At 37.5% G+C, this 23,750-nt stretch overlaps 1 protein-coding gene across 3 annotated transcripts in view; it reads left to right on the top strand.

Annotated features, from left to right (window-relative positions):
• magi1b (membrane associated guanylate kinase, WW and PDZ domain containing 1b) overlaps positions 1-23,365 on the top strand; it is a 409,035-nt gene extending 385,670 nt beyond the window's left edge. For all 3 annotated transcript variants that reach the window (XM_059944277.1, XM_059944276.1, XM_059944275.1), the window contains one exon: positions 20,541-23,365. In XM_059944277.1, the coding sequence (XP_059800260.1) occupies positions 20,541-21,310 (770 nt within the window). In that variant the 3' untranslated portion in view covers positions 21,311-23,365. The remainder of the gene's footprint in view (positions 1-20,540) is intronic.
• The last annotated feature ends 385 nt before the right edge of the window (positions 23,366-23,750 follow it).

Raw genomic sequence — 23,750 nt, 5'->3', positions numbered from 1 at the left:
GCAGGTTTCAAACTGATCATGCTGGCAGAGCTCATTTGCCTATGCTTGTGGGGCACAAGCCCTTTGACAGGGATCAATCACCCGGATGTTTTTATGGTTTTTGTAATTGTTTTCTTGCTGAGGTGCAACATTCCATTAGAAGTGGAAATGCCCACCTCATCCATCAAAGTCATTGGTTCCACAAGCTTAAATTAATGTTTTTTTTTTGTTTTACTGACAATTGACAATAGAAACATTTGCTCAAAAACTTCATTTTAAAAAAACAGATTGGAAATAAAATAATGAAGCAAAAGGAGACATAACATTGATAAATTATTCTAAATTTTAAATTTTGCTTCATTATATGAAATTGAGAAAAACACAGACTACTCGATGTTTTAGATTAACACTGGAACTTTCAATAATGCTGGGGGTGTATAACAGGCAATGTCAGATTAGCGAGCTTGTATGTGCCTTGATTAATTACATGCTTGTTCTATTTGAAGTTAATGGATAGAAAATTTAGCAGTTTGGGACCTCAGTCTGGTAATGCTCATTATACACCTTTTGTCAAAATTGGAAGTTTCACTAAATGATTATTAATCTAAAACTGTGAAATGTCACATTTGTATGTCATGCCTTTCATTCCCATAATTTGGAGAGAATAGCAAGGAACTTGTCACAAATACTTAATGCAATGAATAATTTGTTTTATGTACCTCTGTCCAATAATTTAACAATTGCAGAATTCAACTTTTGCCACTGTTACACAAAATATATGCATTTCAGTTTATCACAGTACAATGTAGAAAGATAAATTTGAACTTACCATGTGTTACTGCATTGACATACTGAATTACACACCTTTAGACTAAAATTTGGAAGTTTCATTGTTTTTTAAAATAATTCACCTGACTTAAATTCTTGAAGCCCTAATCCTATGTTTGGCCTACTGTTGCTAATTACCTGTACAGTAATTTATTGCAACACGCTATAAACGCTATTTACCTTGGCTCTATGTGCTAATCATCTTGACAGCAAACCCCTGAGTTTAATCTTGCCAAGTTTGAGATTTCTGTATTAGCCAGACAGTATTAACAACTTGGAGTGACCAACTTGAGTTTTTATGCATTGGGTGCTGGGATTGTCAGAATGGATGACTGACATATATCATGAAAATTGGGACTGGCTTCTGCACACACAGAATGAAGATGCTGGATTGCAAAACTGTTACAACATCAATTTTTAGCATTTTACAAATGAGAGGAAAAAGTAGTCTCCATGTGGAGTGTATATGAGTTATTATAGTCCAGTTAATTAAGACCAGCACACCAAGTGGTCATTTGGTGAACCCTGTTATCATGTTCAGACATAAAATCACTTCAACTACAATTAGTGGCCAGAAGGGACACAAGCTGACCCAAAGCTGAGTTTGAAATAAGTAGTGGCAAGCTGTCGCTATAAAGGAATGTGTGAGGGAATGCTTACGAAAGGTCATTTGTAATCTTGAAACTGCAGCAAGGACTAAAAGAGTGCATTTGTTCTTTTGACCAAAATGGGTTTGGTAATGAGAAGGGAGGAATAAAAAGCCTCTGGATATATCTGATCCTATCTTAAATCAGTGTATACAAGATATCAGAAGATCATCGAAACACTGCAGCAAAGATTTGGGTAATTAACAGTAATAATTCCACTGACCTTAATGCTCGCCTTCAGATTGTAAAATCTGATTGCGATTGTAGTTCCTGGCCCTAATATCTGCTTTGTGGTTGTCCTTGTGATTTGTCTTTGTGATTTGCTATGATCCCAGATTGTATTATATGGGAAATCTGATCATTTTTATAACTGCTAAAAGAGGTGGTTGTGCAGCCGGAAGTCATCATACGCATTGGTACCAACTTGTTTTTCATCATAATGTTAAGTAAATTTGATTCTCCTTTTTGTTCATATCTATTACAGGTTGAAACATCCATCCAGCTTTCTGTGGTCTGGACTACTCCAATAGTCTGGCATATTTTGAATCTGTTGTACTAATTAATTCTAAGTAAGATCTAATTAAGATCAAAAATTAACTAAGATATGTACTCACATATAGCTAATTAACCTGCCAGTTCAACTTTGGCAATCTCAGCTGACGGCATTTTTGACTGAAAGAAATGTGGGGTTACTGACAAATCTCAGAACTGTTATATGACCTAGAGAATGCCTATACTTATAAAGGACTGTAATCCTGCTCAGAGGATCAGGAACAACTTTTGTGGTCCGGATTTGTTGTGGCGTGGCAAGTATCATGACCCAAAACTGCTGGACTAGCAGTTCCAACATGGATTCCAAATTTATTAATCCAGTGTTCTAGTCACGGTCACAATTAGAATCCTAAATGCATTCTGCACAATTAAAGAATCTGAGGATGACTAATTGCATTAGCTGTCACCGTTGCAACAAAATATTAAAGCTTCAAAATTCAACTTACTAAATTGGTTCTTAGACTTAACCCAGCCCATTTTACACATGTGGACTACACAGGGTTAGGATAAATCAGATCTCAGCAGTAAGTAGATTCAATTGAAAGGATGATGTATTAAAGACTTGCATGAAAGATCCTCTTTGGAAAACAGCTGTTCCACAGTAGATGGAAACACATCCTTCTCATTTTCAATGAACTGTTCACCTCACCTTGCAGATCTTTTCTCTTTCCCTACATGTAAACTCTACTTCCCATATTCATGAGCATTCTTTTGATTTTTCTCCCACCTTTTCCTGTAGTTTCATTCACAATATTATCTTCATTCCATCTCACTCACTACCCTTTTCTAACTCTGCTTCCTAGTTCCATTTGCTCCTGCATGCACTCTCACCAAAGTCACTGAAAACAACTTTTCAAAATTTCTGATTGTTAAGCCTTCGAGCCTGCTTTTACTGCAATACTACAGCTTCCAGTTGACTCTATCAAACCATCATCTTGTAAACGGAGATGTCCAAATAAACTCTCATATGCTTCTCTTGGAACAAGCTCCAGTATCAGTCCTTTAAATCCAAGGGTGCAACCTTGAACACAGCGTGTTTAGTCACTCATTGTACAGTCAGCTTGGATACCTCAAATGAAATTGGGTTTTGTACTCTTCTGCCAAAACGATTCACTATTCTTGGATCAGCTGAGAATGTATATCGTGTTTGGATACACTTCTGAAATCTGCAGGGAGCTTATGCATCTCATTTCTAAGATTGGTCTCTATCCTGGCCCTCTAGCTAGTCCTGACCAGCTAATTTTCTTCATCTTATTCAAAGGTTCAGATGTTCATTTATTATCAAAATATACTACCTTGAAATTCCTTTCCATTCCTCGTGCTTTTGGGGGCTCTCATGTCACATCTGCTCTCTCTGTTATGCTTCACCTAAACTACCTTCCGGCTTCATTTCCTCACAAACTCATGCTGCAAAATCTATAAAAGTAGTTCCTTCTCTTTCAAATCTGTAATGACCGAGCTCCTCAGTCTGCTTTTTCATCCCATTCAAAACCTTGCCTGTTTTTCCCTATAATTCCATGATGAACTCCCAGTATTCCATTCAAGCAGAACACTGCAACAAACCTAATATATGACAATGATTCACTGACTGATGTGCAGCAGCTATCCACTTCCTTCTCAACCGACTCGCATCCTTCCCCACGGTTGTCACACCAAGCTGCCCAATCATCCTTCATCCACTTGAATTGATTGCCTTGTCTTGTTCCATTCTTACATATTCAGTCATGGACACATAATATCCAGCAAAGACTTTACACTACTGCCTTTGTTCCATCTTATTTCACAGCTGCACATTACACCTTTGCACATCACATTGTCAATTTATATATTCTGAGAGCAGCTGACTAACTCACCACAGCAGTCCTGACCCCTCCGTTGTGTTTGTTTTCCCAACACTTTGGTATTGAGTTCTGAATGAGATTTCATCCAGTGAAAACAAACATGGGAAAAAACCCCAATGCTTTATCTTCGATTCTGGCTGCAAACACTTCCGCAACCCACTGACTTCATTGCCTTTCTCAGCCACTCACTTGAGCTGAACGTAACTAATCTCAACTGCTACGTTGTAATTGACCTTGAGTTCAGCTTCCACGTCTATATTGTTATGGTACCAGTCCAAAGCTTTTGAGTATATTGCTAATTCTGTCACCTTGTTAACTGCTGGAAATCACCCATTCTCAAGTTACGTCTGAACTTAATTCAGGTGATCTCCTGGCCAATGTTTTCAATCTAAAGTTTGATTATTTATTTATTGAGTTACCACACGGAATAGGCCTTCTGACCCTTTCAGCCGCACCACCAGTAACCCTGGATATAACCCTAGCCTAATCATGGGACAATTAACCTGCCAACCAGTACGTCTTTGGATTGTGGGAGGAAACCAGAGCACGTAGAAGAGAACATACAAATTCATTGCAGACAGCTGGTAACTGTAAAGAGTCCTATTAACCACAATGCTGCTGTGCCTCCCTGGATTATCTGGATCCTAACACACAATCCCATTTACTTTTCACCTCTTCCTTTGGTGACCTATGATTTTTCTTATTCCATGAAGGACTCCATTTTATAGATCCTCTTTCTGTAGTTCAAACCCCAATATGGCCTTTTCCCTTCAATCAGTAATTTCCATCAACCTCCTGAAATGCACCCCTCTGAAATTTCTAATTCTGGGTTACCATCAAATCACGCATCCTATCCTACCCTAACCTTTCTTGCAACACCATTGCTTGTCATGTCCTCTCCTAAGTCTAGGATTAGCTTTTCTAAAACTTTTCAGTTTTCTCTCTGCTTTATTTTTATCCTTCAAACCATCTTTTCAACCAAGCTTTTGTTATCTATTCTAATACTGCTGCATTTGGTTCAGTACTAGTGCGCTTTCTAAGAAAGTACTCAGAAAACCAGGATTCTTACGTAACTTTGAAGTCCCTGTCATGGGTTTGTTTCACGTTTGTGATGAACACTTGATTCCAACTTGTGCATCCTGTTTCTGTAAAAATACAAAAACATTGAAACCCTGACTAACTAGCACACAATTTACTAACAATCATAGAATTTTTTTTTAGCATAGGAAGAGCCATTGAGATGATTGCCCCACTTCTTTTCTGGGAGACTACTGCTGTTTGGTTTAATTCCTCACTCCGTTCTGATAATCCTTTTTCTCTTCTTCCTAAGTATTAATTGACTTCTCTTTGAAATATACAGTATGTTTTAATTTGCTTCTGTCACTCTCTTGAGCTAGATCCCAGCAACCTGCTGAGTAAAATAAAAATGTTCCTCAACTCTTCTGCTTTTTTTCCTTCAGGTATTGTAAATCTATTTCAGAAGTTTATTTCTATTATGGAAGAAATCAATTCTACCTGTCTATCCAGACCTATCTTAGTCTTGAACACTGTCAAATCTATACCTATCATTCTTCCTGTAAGAACAATCTAACTAAAATACAATGATTTTTGGCATGATTCTGGTAAAACACTCCTGCACCCATTTCAGCTTGGTTATATCCTTTCCAAATACCGTAGTGGTGCTCAGATGCCGCCATTATTGTCCAGCAGGTTGACTAAAGATTTATAAAGATTTAGTGCAACCTACTTGTACTTTATATCCCTATTTATGAAACTAATGATCCTGTATGTGTTAAAATATCTGCCAATTTGTATTTTTTAGGCATTGATTCCTTTCTGAGTTAATTCCTTAAGCTTCAAATACGTTCAGGTATCTTAGGTGCATGCGGTCAGTATGAGAGAGCTATCTAACTATTAAATACATCCATATTCTGAGCACCACTCAATATGAAGGATGTAAGCACATTGAAGAGGGTGCAATAGTTCTTACCAGAATCAGGCCAGGCACCAAGGATTGTAGTTTGTGAGGTGACAGAGGAAATATAGTTTATACGAGTAAATAGTAAGGATAGGCTTAAGTGGACAAGCATTGTGGGAAGAGGAGATCATAACCAAGTCTGGTCTCATTTCAGTTCAACATTGACATCAGATTAATGAAAGATCCCCATCTTCAATTCCTTAAGCTGCAACAATATATCCTGGGTCTAGATCTATATGAATTGGGTATGCATTTCATAGGCCAAGCTAGCAATGTAAAAAATATTGTTTCCTTAATCTCAATATTCTGATTGCCACTTGATACCTAAGCACCACATTCTCACTATTTCATCGTAGCTGGATTACCAATACAACAACTCAGTAAGACACCCAACTGTCAGAAATATACTTGGAGTCCTTTCTGTAAACTGGACCAATAGATGTTGTAATAAGAACTTCCTTGTCTTCTTTGGTGACTATTTCAGGAAAGAAGGAGAAGGCACCATTAGTCAAAATTAATTTTATTTAATTAAAATTATTAAATAGAAGTGATAGCAATGGGCATTAGGAATGGAGTGGAACTAATGGTGTCTTGGTAGTTAGTATAACACTATTACAGCTCCAATGACCTGGGTTCAGTTTTGCCGCTGTCCTGTGTCCTCCCTTTGACAGTATGAGTTTCCTCCTGCATTCCAGAGATGTACAGGTTTGGAGATTAATTTGTTAGGTGGGTGTAATTGGGCAGTGAGTAACATGGGTGTAATCAGACTCATTGTGCTGGAAGGGCCTGTTGTCACGTTGTATCTCTTAAAACAACAAGGAAAGATTTAATATGCAATAATGCATTACAGCTCTCAAATACATAGCACTGTGACTGCAATGAAGACATCTTCCTGTGACTTGTAACTTGATTCATGTGTGTGTAAGTATTAGATAAACTATGAAATACGGAGCCAGGTATTTGCCCAGGTTTATGCTCTACATGTCTTGCAATCTACTGTACATCCAATATCTCAATATCTATATGCCCTTCCTTATCTTTCATCCTAAGAAGATAAAAAATTACGGTTAATGAAACTTAATGCAATTCACCTTTCTGCTACTATACCATTTTTCACATTTTCTTACTGTGGCATTCCTTTCCAAGACTCCACCGCCAAGTAGCCCTGAACTCCCTATTCAACGTATCTTATATTGACAGTCCTTAGTTCAGTTCTGCCCCAAAGAATTACAGTTCAGTTCTACATCTACAAACCCAGTGATAATTTTAAATAAATTGGCAGCTTAGAGCCATCATCAGACTCCATTCAGTCTTCTCCTTACCAAACAAAAGCACCTCGTTATCTATTCAGTGTTTGTGCCCCCACTTCCCCCATCCACCCCCCTCAGTTTTGGTATCATTCTTAATGTATGTTCAAGAGATAGTGTGGGAAGTGGAGATGAATTGGTCCTGGCATTATTGAGTGATCATGAGCTTCATGGCCAACTTCTGCTTTTATTTCTTATATTATTTTTCTCATCTTTTCACTGTTTCTTTTATTTCTGTAACATGGAGAGCCTAAATCTATGCAAAGGAACCAAATCATAGTTTTGTTCATGTTCCACTTAAATTTAATATTAAAGAATGAAACCAAGTATTTTGCTTGCCTTTTTCCTCATTTTATTAGCAAATACTTTCATTGATAATATTTGGTGAATTGGTAATCATATATCCCCTTGTAGCTTTACCTGATTTAGACTTACACTTCAAAGAATAACGGTCTTTCATTTCTCCTTCAAAATACACTGTTTATCTCTGTTGAGGTTTGCTGAGTACTCAGCCTTCCTGTAATTGCTATCTCTTTGGTATTTGCCTCAGTGTTCAATATACTTCAAAGTCATCTATTTGCTAACTCCACACACAAAATGCTGGTGGAACACAGCAGGCCAGGCAGTATCTATAAGGAGAAGCACTGTCAACGTTTCAGGCCGAGACCCTTCCTCAGAACTGATGAAGGGTCTGGGCCCGAAATGTCAACAGTGCTTCTCCCTATAGATGCTGCCTGGCCTGCTGTGTTCCACCAGCATTTTGTGTGTGTTGTTTGAATTTCCAGCATCTGCAGATTTCCAGTGTTTGCTATTTGCTAACTCCAATCATTTATGTAAACAATGAAGATCAACATTCCCTATATTAATATAGGGAACACAGCATATCGCATAATCTCAGTTCAGACACAACATATTTTTATGTCTGTTATTGTAATATTTTAACAGAAATAACTGCTTTAAAGTTCAGGTTAGAATTGAAATAAAAATAGAAAAAGTTGGGATAATCTGTAGAAGAAGCAGCAACAAAATTAATGTTTTGGCTCAAAACCCTTCATCCAGAACATCATCATATCTTAATGTTAAAATGTTAGCTGTGGTTGATTCAGGCTCACCTGCCAGTGATTCCAGTATTTTCTGTTTTTATTTCAGATTTCCATTAGCTGCAGTTATTTTGCTGCTGGGGATCATTTTTCTGTTGGGTTTGTAATGTAATTGATAAGGGACGGCAACGTACCATGAATTAGTTGAGTTTGGTAGCTTTGGTAGAACCAGCTAACTTCAAACGGGGACATATTAATAATTGTTAGTCTGGTTCATGCCTGTCATCATCTTGAAGAAGACTCTTGACTGAATCTGTATGCTCAGCTTGTTTCATGACATTGGCATGAAAGCAATAAACAGCACACAGCACAATGAATATTAACTGAGATTCTATCATTCAATTAGCACAGCCCAACAGTTAAAACATAGCCAAAGATGGGTGTGTTTGGAACATAAATGATTAACCTGTTGTATTTTAAATGTCACATACCTGCTAGTTAGACATATCAATCAGAACAATTAAAATGCCAGTACTTCTGTAAAAATAACTGTCTGATGCTTTTAGGCCTTGAAGCCTTCTCTTGCCTGCATCCCATGAATAGAACAACGTCAATTTGTTTGACATTTTTCTGTTCAACAATCAGTTTGATTCAATTTGCTTTGCACAGGTTTTTATGAATAATTTATCACACTGTCTAGCCTGTGTCTGTTTCAGTATCAAATTGCTTCAAATCTCAATTCTGTGTTTTAAAACTGGAAGAATTTGTATGCAAAAAGCAGTGATAAGATATAAATGAATAAAATCCTGAGAACACCTTTCCTCCAAAACTAATGTGATTGTGCGAGCATATAGCAAGGTAATAAGTTATTCGTTCTTGTTCTGACAACTTTTTATATTACTCAATATAACATTTTGGCCACTGATTTTTTTGAAAATTTAGTTAACCCTTTCAACGTTAGGTATTTGCGAGTGAAATTCCTCTTCCAAAGACAGCGATGTTAGTCTCTGGACGTACTAACCTTACTACATTCTGTTTCATTGACCTCAATTATGCCAAGTGTTTGGAAGTGAGTACAACTGGAGGGTAATACTTCTGTACATATTTAATGCCAGCACACAAATACGTTGCTTCCACCTCCATCCTAATGTCTGAACCATAGAAACATAGAAAACCTACAGCACAATACAGGCCCTTCAGCCCACAATGCTGTGCCAAATATGTACTTACTTTAGAAATTACCTAGGGTTACCCATAGCCCTCTATTTTTCTAAGCTCCATGTACCTATCTAGGAGTCACTTAAAAGATCCTATTGTATCTGCCTCCACCACTGTCACCTGCATTCCATTCCACGCACTTACCACTCTGTGTAAAAACACATACCCTGGCACCTCCTCTGTACCTACTTACATTAAAACTGTGCCCTCTCGTGTGAGCCATTATTTTTGATTCATCTTTGTTATATCTGTTGCTCAAATGTAAGTATTTTGGTAGAAAATAATTACTTATTAATGAGCATAATTAGGTATCCCTTGCCCACATATTGAATCTAAATGAAAGTCTAATTCATTCTGTTTAGTTTTAGTGACTATATAAATAACCAAACCCAAATAAGCCATTGAGAAATGATATCAAGCAATGTGGCCTTCAAAGAGAGAAGTCTACATGACCCACGTAGAACCATTGCTTTTTTTGGGAGGTATTGTAAATTGATGGCACAGATTGTAGTTATGTTTACCTGACTGACATGTAGCTTCCAGAGAAGACCAAGGAAAGTGTTCTGCTTTTTACATAGGCCCAACTCGAGAGAGGCCAAAAATACATTTTGCTTTCAGCAAAGCATGCAGATTAGAAAGTGAGTGAAATGTGAACGTAACAATGGGCCATTTTGCCAAATACACACAGTACTATACATGGTATCTTTGTGCCTTCTTTGGTCCCTTGTCTTTTGCTTTGTTTCACTCCTCTCCAATTTTCTTTTAGTTGCAAGTGCGAACTTCAATGCTGCTCCACTGATCTCCCACATTCTCTCTTTCTGTTTTTCTCTATTTATTCACATTCTCTATATCTTTTTTCTGTCCCTTTCTCTCTTTCTCTCAATTGTTTCTCTTTCTTGCTCTTTCACTCTCTTGCTCTTTTTCACTGTCGCTCTCTTCAATCTGTCTCTCTTTCCACATCCAGTGAATAAAAACCCTCCTATTATTCAATCAGCAGAAAAATAACTACACGACAATCAATCTAGAAAATATACGTATCTCTGTAGAGAAGGTTAAGTGTCGACGACATCATTCTGCTTGCTCCTAGTGGAGCGGAGTGAGAAGCGGAACTGGATCCATGTGTTGGCAAGCACGAGAAAGGATAAGATAATAGGCTTTGCTTTTCTGGAGTACGTTTCACAACCACAACCTTTGGCAGGCAAAGTATTTTACAGCCAACAACATTCTTGTGAAATATTTGTGTGCTCTTAGTAACGTGAGAGCCTGTTTCGAGAAAGCATGGATCCACGGCCAGTAACGTGGTAATCCCCTGATGATCTGTTTCTAATGATTTGGCTCAAAGGAAATCACTGTGAATAACTTCAAGATAGTGCCGTCAACTGTTTTAAGTCCACGTGGGAGAGCAGGCGGCACTATTCATGCTGTTTATCCTTTGGCCGGGTTTAACATCTCACCCAAGAAGCAGCACCTCCAACAGATTAGCACCACAGAGCGGTGTTGCACTAAGAGTGCCAGCCTTGAGTACTGTGCCGAAGTCTGAGTTCATACTGATGTGTGGTGTTCCTCTAAGCAATAAGCTATTACTATGCACGGCACTTTGATTTTCTGTTAAGTAATATTATTCATACAGGACCCGTGTGCAGGAAAATCGGAGCTTGACTGACTGTGGTATTGCTATCTTTTGTTCTGCATGCTTTCTCCAAACAGGTTTTAAAGTTTCCAAGAGCACAAAATAATTCACAAAACAACAGATTTCATGACATTTAATATATCTGATTCTAATTTATATTTGCTTTTATCCACATCGTCTTATCAAAAGGGACGAAATGTAATTGAATGCTCAAAGCCTAATTCCTTAAAATGTATAAAAGCAAATCTCAGTGTGAAGTAATTTGAATGAGGGAAAAATTGTTCATTATCATTTTTTCTCAGAAAAATGAATATTCGTATACTCAGAGCTAAGTATGCATTGAAACCTTCTGATTTTAAAAGAAATCTGGTGATGTTTAATCCTCTATTATAGGGTTTATGTTATCCTCACACTGCTAGCAATGTCCTAGTAATCTAGAACTTCTATTGTTGGGTAACAAGATGTCCTTACACAACCATGTCTTTAAACCATGTCTTTATTATTGACATTCTCTCAATGACTTAATCCCACACATGGAGCTATTTACAGAGCAGAAGCAGAGGAGAACAGGCTTCTCTTAAAGCTGAGGACCATATTTTCTGATCGCAGAAGACAATTGACATTTTATGCCCAGAAGGGGTTTGAAATCCCAAATGCCAGATTCTTAAATTTTCACTGGTGGTCACATGATTCTCATCAGGTTTGTGGTAATCCTTACAGCAGGAATTAAAACGAAGGGTGTGAGCGGCTGAAGCAGGGGCCAGTAGGATCAAATAGCCAGAATTCTGAAAATCATGAGGTTCAGGCATGTTTTAAATATAGTGAGAATATTGCCAATTAATAATCACCTTAATTATTTTATTTTCTGGGCCAATTTTGGTTCAATATTTATCTCAGTCTATAACAGTAACATAGATTTCCATGAGAGCAGTGCAAGACTGAGGAATTAATCTCTGTCAGATATACCAAATTCCCAAGTGGAGAATTATCTAGATTGCACTGGCTGTAGTCAGGATTTCTGTTGTGGTATAGCACAACACTGATAATCCATTACACACAGAAAGCTAAATTCATGAACGTAATGGAAATAAATTTTGGTTTGGCACTAAAGCTAGACATTCTCAAGGAGGTTTTAAATTGTGCAGACCAATTAATAAATTAAATGATAATAAATACCAGAATAATCAATTTAGCCATACTAAGTCTATATAAATGATGATTAAATAGCCCAAGACACAATATGTCAATTGGCAATGCAAAATCCCCGCAGTGACTGTCTCACTTAATCAGTTTCAAATGCCAATTTCTAAGTTTCCTCAAAGGAATTGAGGTTGGGTTCATTTGTTTCTGTTTACCCATGTTGATGTCTATACTCAGTTGTCTTGAAATCTCTGCCAGACACTTATGCTCTCACCAAGCTTCACTACAGTGGCATTTCTTACTTCCCAGTGGTTATTTCAGATGTGCTGATAAAGATGTGTGACTGGAGTAGTGTAGAATATATACCCATTTATTAATGTTCTTACTAATATAATCTGCTTCTGTTGAGTTAAGTGGCAAGCAATATACACTGAGGCCATTTTATTAGGTACACCTGTACATCGTAATGCAAATATCTGAGCAGCCAATCACGTGACATCAACTCAATACATAAAGGCATGCAGACCTCATCAAGAGGTTCATTTGTTCAGACCAGAATGGGGAGGAAATGTTATCTTAAGTGATTTTGACCATGGAATGGTTGTTGGTGCCTGACCGGTTGATTTGAGTATCTCAGAAACTGCTGACCTCCTGTGATTTTAGAGTTTACAGAAAATAGTGCGAGAAACAAAAAGCATCCAGTAAGCAGCACTTCTGTGGACAAAAACTACTTATGAATGAGAGAGGCCAGTGGAGAATTGCCAGACTGGTTCAAGCTGACAGAAAGGTGACTAACTCGTACATCACAACAGGGATGTGCAGAAGCATGCCTGAATGCACAACACATTGCACCTTGAAATGGGCGGGCTACAGGAGCAGAAAGCTACAAACATACACTCAGTGGACACTTTATTAGGTACCTCCTGTATCTAATAAAGTGGCCACTGAGTGTATTTGAAACATGCACTGAGTTCCCAACCCATTTCTGGCACTTATATTGTATCTCAATCAAGTTAAGTGCAAAATGCTATTAATAATTGTTTGAGAGAAATAATAGATTCTTTGAAGCTCACTCATTCAAAGAGATTACTCCTTTCGAATGTGCGTATATGTTTTGGGTTGCATAGTGGTTAGCGCAACGCTTTACAGTGCCGGCGGCCCGGGTTCAATTCCCAACGCTGCCTGTACGTTATCTCCGTGACCGCATGGGGTTCCTGCGGGTGCTCCGGTTTTCCTCCCACAGTCCAGAGACATACCAGCTGGTAGGTTAATTGGAGATTGTAAATTGTCCCATGATTAGGCTAGGAATAAATCAAGGGATTGATGGGTGGCGAGGCTGAAAGGGCTAGAAAGGCCTATTCCATACTGCATCTCAATAAATAAATTAATTCATTAATCTCCTCTCCATCCTCTGAGGTGATGTATTACTGCTATATTATGATGTAATATATATAAGCTATCATTACTTCATGGACCAAAATCCTTCCAACTGATTCATGTGAATTAATTAAATGCTCAGAGGTTACTGTTAGCTATGATAGCATTACTACATGCCGTAACTAATTTCCATCAGACTAGCAGATGGAGCATGGATAAGATACTGCAATCCACACAGATATTTCACTTTAATACTGTCTCGTCCAGTATTTGTAGGAGTTGCAAGTCACTAATTCAATGGGATTCCCATTTTCCTCAAATATTCTTGCTTGATGATTGCCATAACTTTGACTATTCTATTCACTTCAGTAGGTTTTCTGTCTGTTAGCCCAGTTCATCTCATTGACTAACCTTCATAGGAAAACTTTTTTATGCTCACCACATATTGTGTTCCCCTGACCTAACTGCAAAGGAGGTACAATAGAAAGCAACCTGTGACGCAATTAAAATAAATTGAAATAAAATTTTTTAAAACACATAGCAATTATTGGGAGGTAATAAAGTTTTATGATGACCTGTTGGAATTTCTCCACAAGAGCTAACCAGTCCAGCAGCCTCACTTGTTGCCTGTTCTACTGGGTATTTTCAAATGCACCTACACTGGACTCCTGATGGAGTTCACTTGCTACCACCGATAGTATTTAACGTTGGAAACACACACAAAATGCTGGAGGAATTCAACAGATCAGACAGCATCTATGGATGAAAGATCTCATTGTTTAGTCCCTTCAATAGATGCTGCTTGACTTGCATTTGAAGATTTGCTTGTGCCTCCATTTAACACTGGGTGATTTTGCTCTGCAAACAACAAGTCCATTAATTTCAATAGCAGGAACCCCCAGTGAGGAGAAAAGAATCAGTTTTCAAATTTTTGTATTCATTATATTTTCACTCACTGAAAAGTGTTTATTTTTTAATGTTAAATTTATTGTGTTAACTCTATTGCTTAAAGGATATATAAACCTTGACAGTTTTTTATAAGTGGCAAAGTTATAACAGGCAGTGTTGGGAATTGAACTTTTTATAAGCCAGCTGCAAGATGTTTTTCCAGCTGTTCTGCTGTTCTTACTCTATCCATGCAATGACATATCATGTGTAGGCAGTATCACCTGCCTTTTGGGATCAGAGTGGTACAACACCCACGGATCTACAAAAGACATGCTCCTCGTCCCTTTCCTCTTCACCTTGGTCCATCATGGTTGATGATGGTTTGTTTCCACTCCAGTTTTATGATTCTGAGTCTGATGAGGCCAATGTGGGGTCCCCAGATCCTGCCACATCTGGAGCGAGAGGCTTGCCAGAGCGCTAGGATGAGTTAAATGGGAGATGGTGCTTCCACCCTGTTTGCCAGGTCTTACACTACCAGTGAAGATGTGTAAGGTTCTCAATGCAATCCTGCTTGCCTTTTCTCCTTTTTGTAGTCAGGAGTTAAACTGTATATTCCAACATATTGTTGAGGGCATCCTTAATAACTAACTTTGTCCTTGTAATCTTTATGAATAGAGTGCCTGATTCAGGAGTATGCTATTGGGCCTGGAAACAAATGGTTTACCCAATAAAGACAAATAAGCGTAATTAGAACCCCCATAGCAGGTGTGGCCTGCAAAAGGATATAAATGAACATTGGTTAATTTATTCTCCCAGTGGGCTTGTAGAATTTGAAAATCCAGCATGGTAGGGATTTTTTCCACCAGTGCTTTGTGGTATCTCAGAGGTATACAGGAGGGCAGGAACGAGTGTTGACTGATGTACCATGACTACTGTTTTATTCCTAAACACTTCTTCTCTCATATGGTCAAAGTATATGTGAGGACAATGAAGATGAAAGTGAGTTTCCATCATTAATGTCTCCATTTGCTGACAAGCTGCTCCCTGGCTCTTGAAAGCAGTTTACAGTTCTCAGTGTGGTCAGGGAGTAGTGTTATGTAAAGTAGTCCCCCTTTGCAAATATTATCCTAAAGCCCATTATCTCAAACCATTCAGTAATGTAGTATCTCAGAATTCAGCTCTGAATGTGTGTACCTTCAAGCATAGTGCTTATTGTTGTTTAGTGGCTGTGAATAGAATGATTTTTTACGTAGTAGTTTAACTCTTAGTCCAAAGTAAAACAAAATATTGTGATGAGTTAATTGAGAAGATTATTGGAGCCATGACACAATCTGGCTTAAACTCGGTCAACACAGGGAATTGATCTGTGGTAGAGCCGTAAGTTAGAATCACAGCTTGCATGCAAGCAGCCATCAAAGGCAGACCAGTTTCTGAGGGCATCCTTATCTCAGAAGGGTTGTCGATAGACCCTCTCAACTGACAAGTTAGAGGCTTTTGTGAGGTCAGAAGGAGATGCATAGTGTTTTATACAGGTACCTATATCTCTGTTGCACTTGACACATCATGTCCATTAATGTTCAGATAGATGGATGAAATCTTCACTGTGATTTACGGAGCAGTTTCTTGGCCGCTAGAAAGAGTTAATTGAGATCCCTGGTGATGGCTTTCCTTTCTGTGGTTCTTGCATTCAGCGTGACTCTTTCTTGAAGATGGTCACAATTGTTAGATGCCTGAGGTTCCCTAGCCAGTCCTCCTCTTCCAGAAGTAGGTGGTGATATTGAAAATATCTGTTTAAAGGTCCTTTAAGCCATTTTTTTTTAGAACTTCATCAAATACATATGGTTGTCAATTAGTATTTGGACTTTCAAATTCTTGTCTTTCTGGAGTGGCTGGGAGACAGGGCCATATTATGTGTTGTGGATTTCATATGTCAAGGACCAAAGCATTATTCAAACATCTCCTCATAGTGAACATTGATTGCCTGATGAGCTAACCTCTGCTTTTTCATTATAGTAAGTGTTGGTGTTGGGCTGTAGATGATTTTGATGGTTTTGAAGATTCCGCATGTGGCGATGTTAACAGGGAGTAGTTGGAATTAAATATGTAATGTGCAGGCCAATAGAAAGAATGAGGCAATGATCATTGGCTGCAGGTCTTGGCATATTGTGTATCACATAGAGTTCCCCATTGTTCACTTTTTCTGAGAAGTACAAACAAGTGGCATATATACGTCTTTCTATCTGTAAAGCAACACCCATAATTTCTCATTAGCTGGTTATGTTATGGGTTTTTTAAAATTACAGATGTAATTGAGTGGAAGAAACATGCATTCTATGTCTGCCCTTTGTATAAAGCAGATAATTGATTACTAATATTTTCCTAAATGAATTTCCTGTTTGGTCAGGGAACAGCAGTGGCTTCTCTTATGTGTTGTTATTGAATGAATTAAAAATAATCTTGGCATCTGAAGGAAATGTTCAGTTATCCAATGAAACCCAATAGGCAGGAATTGTAAAGCAAAATGTTAAGGCAATGTAAATAATGAGACTGAAGCTTTTAGACATCTATTGAATCCATTGTTTAAGTATTATATGGGGAGAGCCTAATTTCAAGAACATGTTCCAGTTTGTTTTTATAATTGGGTATTTTGATGTCTAAATTGTAGTTTTTATTGCAGTATTGACATAGTTGTTAACAGAACTATTAAGTTCTTTCAGTTGACTATGTTGTTACAGAAAAAATGTGTATTTGATTATATTGAGTTCTTTTTGTAAAACATATATTGAGGAAGAGAGTGGAGCTTTGTAGATGAATTATGAACTTTGTCCAATTCAGAACTTCAGATAATATGAAAATTTGATGAAAGCCTTATAGCTTGATATAGTTGTTAAGAATGTGTATGATATGTTTGTCTTCAGTAGTCAGGGGATTAAGTTTAAGAGCCATGAGGTAATGTTGCAGATCTGTAAGATTCTGGTGAGACCACATTTAGAGCACTGTTTTCTGTTCTGGTGGCCTCACTTTAGCAAGGATGTGAAAGATTTAGAGGGTACAGAGGTGGTTTAACAGGATGCTGCCAGCATTAGAGACCATGCATTTTGAGTGAGCTAGGGCTTTTCTCTTTGGAGCAAAAGAGGATGAGAGGTGTTACTAGATGATAAGAGGTGTAATAGAGTGGACAGCTAGGACCTTCTTCCTAGTGTGGCAACGGCTAATGTGAGAGGCCATAATTTTGTGATTGGAGGAAAGGATAGGGAGGATGTCAGAGGTAGGATTTTTTTTTTTTACACAAAGAATGGTTGGTATATGTCAGGTGTGTTGGTAGAGGCAGATACATTAGGGACATCTAATGGACTCTTAGATAAGTCACAGATGAAAGAAAAACAGAGGGCTTTGTGGGAGGAAAAGGTAAGATTGATCTTGGAGAAGGTTAAAAGATTGGCACAACATCATGAGACGAAGAGCCTTTACTGTGCCATAATGTTCTATGAAAGTTAAATCTGGGTATATTCATTTTTATAATAACATGAAGATGTATTTGAAGTTTCTTGCTGTTGCTAATGATGTTTGAAGATGGAAATCGTGCCTCAATGACATGGGTCAAAAAATTAACTTTATTAGTTAGGATCTCAAGGTATAATGACTGATATAATGTGACCTTTCCTGCCATACTACATTTTATAGATTGCCTAGAAATCCACAGGGGGTTATAAATTATACAGGGGATTTATAATTGCTAACAAACATAAGATTCTAATTGCATTATAAATTACAAGATCAAATGTTATAATTTGTTACGAACCTGAGAATATTACATGAAAGATTAATGCTCGACAGAAATTGCTATTGGAATTGATTGTCAAGTTTATAGATGGGAAGGTCCTGTGACTATACCACCTTATTCCCATTTGGCACTCTAGCAAATCAATTGAGAAATGATCAACTGTCCAAAGCAAATGGCCAGTAAAAACAAACAGGCAAATTCAACTTCATTATCATCTGTATAGTATAAAAGGGTCATAAATAAAATGTCGAATCACCTTGAAGAATATATCTATTATATTTGATTTTACTTCTGAGTTAAGTATCATTTTGTCTAGACAGATCAAGTGCTTTTGCAAATTCGATGGGGCAGTGACGATAATTATTTGCATCTGAGAATTAACACTTAACCCAGTCACTCTTCAATGTTGTCCCCTTCCTGTCCCCACTGTCAAACAGATCCTCTTTGCTCCCAGCACTCTGCCAATGATCATCCAACAGACTGTAGGTAATAGAGAGTTAGATCATGCCCACTGTCTGTCCTGATGATCTTCTGGAAGCATTAATAATCAATGACTTATTATTTCCAACTATGCCTGAAGAAAATTACTGAAATATATTGAATGGATCTTTTTTTGTGGACTTTGTTGGTCAGGGTCGACCATGGATGTTGCATTCTAACTATCTATGTTGAAGGTAGGCTAGTATGCAAGCCAGGGCATTTTGATATGGAGAGCAAGCAGCCGGCTCCCCTCTCCACGCAGCTGATGAATCTAAAGGAACGACAGAAACTGGTACAGTTTGGCACCAGCAGAGTTGCAGGAGTTGCCTGTCAGTGGTGAACTCAATTTAGAACTGCCTTAAGGACTCTATCTCTGGATTTTTCCTTGGGGTTAACTCCTAAAGAATTTTCCCATGAGTGGGCATAGCCGCAAGGCAGTGGAGACTTGAGATCAGAGTTTTCCTGCTCCTAGATGAGCTGCCAACCACGGCTGATGAGCCCCATCTGCCCGGATGATCTAACTTAATTAAAATGGCCAGTTTATTATTTTCATTCAGTTCCAAATAATATTAAAATGTTTTAATTAAATTATGAATGATCTAACTTAATTAAAATATTAACATTATTCACAACAAAATGAAAATAATAAACTTACCATTTTAATCATGGCTGGTGACACCATTTAAATCAATAAATGAGTCAGCAGTGGTTTAAAGCTGACCGACAAGATACAAGCTGCCTATTGTAGGTTGCAGAAAACAGCTAGACTCCCTATTAAGTGCTGGAGCAGTGCACAAGGTGAGGTAGATAAAAATCTGGCCTTGCGTGAAATCTGTACTCTTACTGCAGAGGGCAGAGGCATGGTTGTGTTACTGATTGCTGACAGGGTCTCTGCATGTTCAGGCTGAATGTTGGTGATATCTGTGTGCCACTTTCCACTGAGTTGTACTTTGAGTGTAACAGAATTAAAGAGTTGATACATTTTGAAATTCTGAGTGTAAGTTAAAAAGCAAGGTTAGTCTTTCAAAGTAGACCACTTAAAAAGGTCACTGTATGTGCATGGCAATTCATGAGAATTCTGAATTGTGTATTCATTGCAAATATTTGATATTCCTATCATAGCATGTAACACTTTAAAGGTGAACATAATCTTCATTAATTCATTTTGGTTTGAAGTAATCAATAAACCCTGTACAACATCATGGTTTTGTACAAAGCTTATTGGCTGGCTCAAAATGTGAGGAATTGAAAACCTGGATTATATAAAGCCTAGATTTTTCATGAAATATCATAGTTAATATATTATCCTCTCTTACAGTAATCATTAAGGCAGTGCATTTCAGGATATCTCTTGGCCCTTTTTATGGTTTCAGTAGTCAGTTTGGAATAAATAGTGTGACTCCAATACAAAAATAACAAAAAATAGAGCCTAAATTGAACCTCAGATTAACAGCATGTAATTTCTGGTTGAATTAGGGAGAGATTAAGCAATGGGTGTATTTAAAGTGGAGGTTGATAGGTTCTAGATTAACAAGGGTGTCAAAAGTTACAGGGAGAAGGCAGGAGAATCGGGTTGAGAGGGACAATCTTTCGACCATGATCAAATGTGAAGCAGACACAATGGATCAAGGAGCCTAACTCTGCTCTAATGGTCTAATAACACACGGCTGCTATATTACATTTGTTATAGCAAATAGTAAATTGAAGCATTTTTGATAATAAATCGCTAAATGATTACTTTGTAACGTGAGATCTCTTGGGGGAACAGCTTCAAGAATGAATTGGTGTTTCTGGTACAGAAAATATTGAGGGTTCATGAATTGAATCGAATTACCTTTGTTTTATTTTCAGACCCAAACAATGACCGGGGCAGTTCCACAACAGGCTCACAAAATGTATCGGAAGTGAAACACTTATCAGAAAGACGACCTCATCCATTATTGGAATCCAGTTATCCACCAGATATTCACAAATCATCACAGCACAGAGAAAGGAAGGTTAATGAACAAGAACAGCCAATAGGAAGAAAGGAACACAGCAGACCAACCAATGAACACTATAAAAAGATCTGGAATGATACTTCCAAAAAAAGAGAAAATGCACCTGGAAGGTGGAAGGACAGGTCACCTGAGAGGAAAGAAAGAAAGGCAGAGAATGGATACCACCAGAGATCTCTTGATAAAGGTAGGGAAATATCAAGGATGGCAGATCAAAATATGGAACAGAGTGAAAGATCACTTGGCAGACGTAAGGAAACACCACTTGACAGGAGAAAAAAATCACCAGCAAGGAGATGGGAGGATTTACCTGACAGGAGAAGAGAAAGATCACCTAGCAAGAGAAATGATAAGTCATCTGATAGAACAAGAGAACGATCACCACACAGAAGGAAAGAAAATGCAGCTGAGAGAAGGAGGGAGCGATCACCTGAGAGAAGGAGACACAAGTCTCTTGACCCAAAAAGAGACAGATCACCTGAGAAGAGAAGTAAAGCTGATGAAAGATCCAGGCACAGAGATGATCATAACGTGGAGAAAAATGACTCTTCCAGAAGTTCCAGACTGTCCCCACAGCCAAGAAGAAAGGCGTTTAGAGAATGCAGCACTGATCTTAGCATCTGAATAAAGAATTATGCACTGGATAAGTCAAGTTCCGCCTAAAAGGACAAACATATGTTCTCTGAAACGATCCCAAAGGTGATCAGAGATCAACAGCTTGAAAAAAAACTTGAGACCTACTGATGTAAAAAAAATAAAGCAGAACACAAACAAAAGTAACTGTACATATGTCAGGAAAATGTTAACAGTGAAGTGTGCCTGACCCAACACAAGCTAGGGACTGCTCAAAGGAAAATAGTATTGAAATTACATGTCAAATGTAAGCCTTAATTGTATTATTGATTTTAGATAACTTGCCAGATATTTTGTTAGTTCTTGGGGCGACTCCAACATTGTAATGAAATAAGACAACATTAGCACAAAATTATTGCACTTTGTCGAAACACTATGCTGTTTTAATATTGAATATTTTTCTATATCATGCAAAGGGTTTGGAAGCTTTCCAAAACATCTAAAAATTGGTGAGTATGGCATTGTTTAAACTGGTGAGTAGCTGAGCAGATAACAAGGGAAGAGCAAGCTTCTAAACTGGAGTAAGATGACACAATGCTGATATCAAGGAAAGAATATGCTTTGACCATTCAAGAAAGTAACTAAGAAGAGTGTGCAGACTTCAGCATCAATTATAAACAGGTGGTGTATCAAAATTTAGAAGTGGAATTGTAATGTAGGTTCTTTTGATAATTTCTATGCCCATTGCAAAAGGTGAAGTGTGGTGAAGGTCTGCTGTGACACTGAATGAAGAATGAAGGAAACTGCCTAGCTGAGCCATGAAGAAGCTCTTCATTATTGTTGAATCACTAAGTGAACTGCTTTCAGTGCTTCAGTGTGCACATGTATACTGTTCACATTCCCATTACAACACTAAGTAAGCATTGCAAGTTTTATCACTGATGTTGCCATGATGCTGTACAAATGTATGACTAACCATCTTGTGTACAAAGTTTAAATTGTAATTAATAGAGCCTGTTGCAAAATGATGCCTTTCCTGTAAAAAGAGTAAAACAATGGCAAAATTAATTGTGAGGAATGTGATTAGTGTTTATATTTCGGAAATGGAACAAACTGATTTATGGGACATATTTTAAAGTAAAATGATTCAGGTATATAAAACTCTTTTCAAAAGGAATACTATATCAGTAATTATTAAGTTTTGTTTGTTTTGAAATTCTATTTCTTGATGGTGACCTTGCCTGTGTATTATAAAACACTTGTATGCAGTCTGTGTTCTTTAAGCATTAATTCTTGCAATGTGCTTTAGACCTAATGTTCTGCTGTGTAGATTGAAAGCAATATATGGGCAACTTTTTATAAACTACTATGCATATATAAATATCACATTGTTCATAGCTTGACCCATGTGGCTATATACATAGCATAAGTGTAGTAAGGTGTAACAGGTAGATGTTAATATATCCGTATAGCTTCCACCCTCATACTCTATGCCCAGGAAAGATCACAATGTATATGTAGCTACAAAAAGAAGTCTGTGAATGCTATTTTTTATTATCAAATAAAGTTTTCCATGCAAATTCAACAGTTTAGTGTTAGTGAGTGTAATAATGGGTCTGTCCTGTTTTCTAATGTTTGACAGTCTTCCAAGCTATATTTTTGTAAGATGCTCCAAAAATTTACTTCGTCTTTCTCTTTTACCTCAGCCTATATTGATTGAGTATGCACTTCCCAGATTGGCTGTTCTGTGATTAGTTGGTTAAAGAGTTAAAGTCACAAAATTGAATTCAGAATTTAATGTGTCCTTAAAATTAGGCCTGACAACACTTACCCTATTAAAGACTCAATATCTGTTAACTTATGAAAGGGAAATGGCAAATGTGCTGCAGGTTTCAATCAGCAAGTTTTTAAAATAGCTTTCTCAGAAGAAGTAAACCATTTCTTGCATGATATAGATTTGGTGCCAGCTCCTGTTGATATAAATATGAGTGCTTACAGTGGCAGTATTGTAATTATTGATCTCCGCTGGTATACACTGCATGGTTTCCTAGTCTAAAGCAGATCTTATTTTCCCATAAGGAATAAAATTCCACTGTTGTCCTGTTACCATGGTTTGAATTCTCTTTCGCAATGTTGGTGATTTTCAATGACAGTGTGGGACTATTGTTAACAAATTTACAAGGGACTAATGATTACTAATTGAACACAAATCAACTATCTTGGAGTATAATAAAAGAAAACTTTGAGAAGAAATAAACCAGTTCAGGAGTTTTGAATTATTTCCTGGATTTGTGAAGAGATGTACCAACTGTTTCAAAATGGTATATGCCCAGCATTAGATGAATTATTAGTATAAATGGTGTTCTCAGCTTTTTCCTTGTTGAAAGACTGCTGAGTAAAAGATTTTCAATACAAAATCAAACTGACAGATGCAGAAAGATATCTGAAATGTAAATGGCATTCTAGCAAATTTGCTATCAGTATTTGTGAA

The sequence above is a fragment of the Hypanus sabinus genome, chromosome 19 (genome assembly GCF_030144855.1).
Source record: "Hypanus sabinus isolate sHypSab1 chromosome 19, sHypSab1.hap1, whole genome shotgun sequence".
Classification (NCBI taxonomy): Eukaryota; Metazoa; Chordata; class Chondrichthyes; order Myliobatiformes; family Dasyatidae; genus Hypanus; species Hypanus sabinus.
The sequence above is the reverse complement of the archived record's forward strand: the minus strand, read 5'-3'. Positions and strand labels throughout refer to the sequence as shown.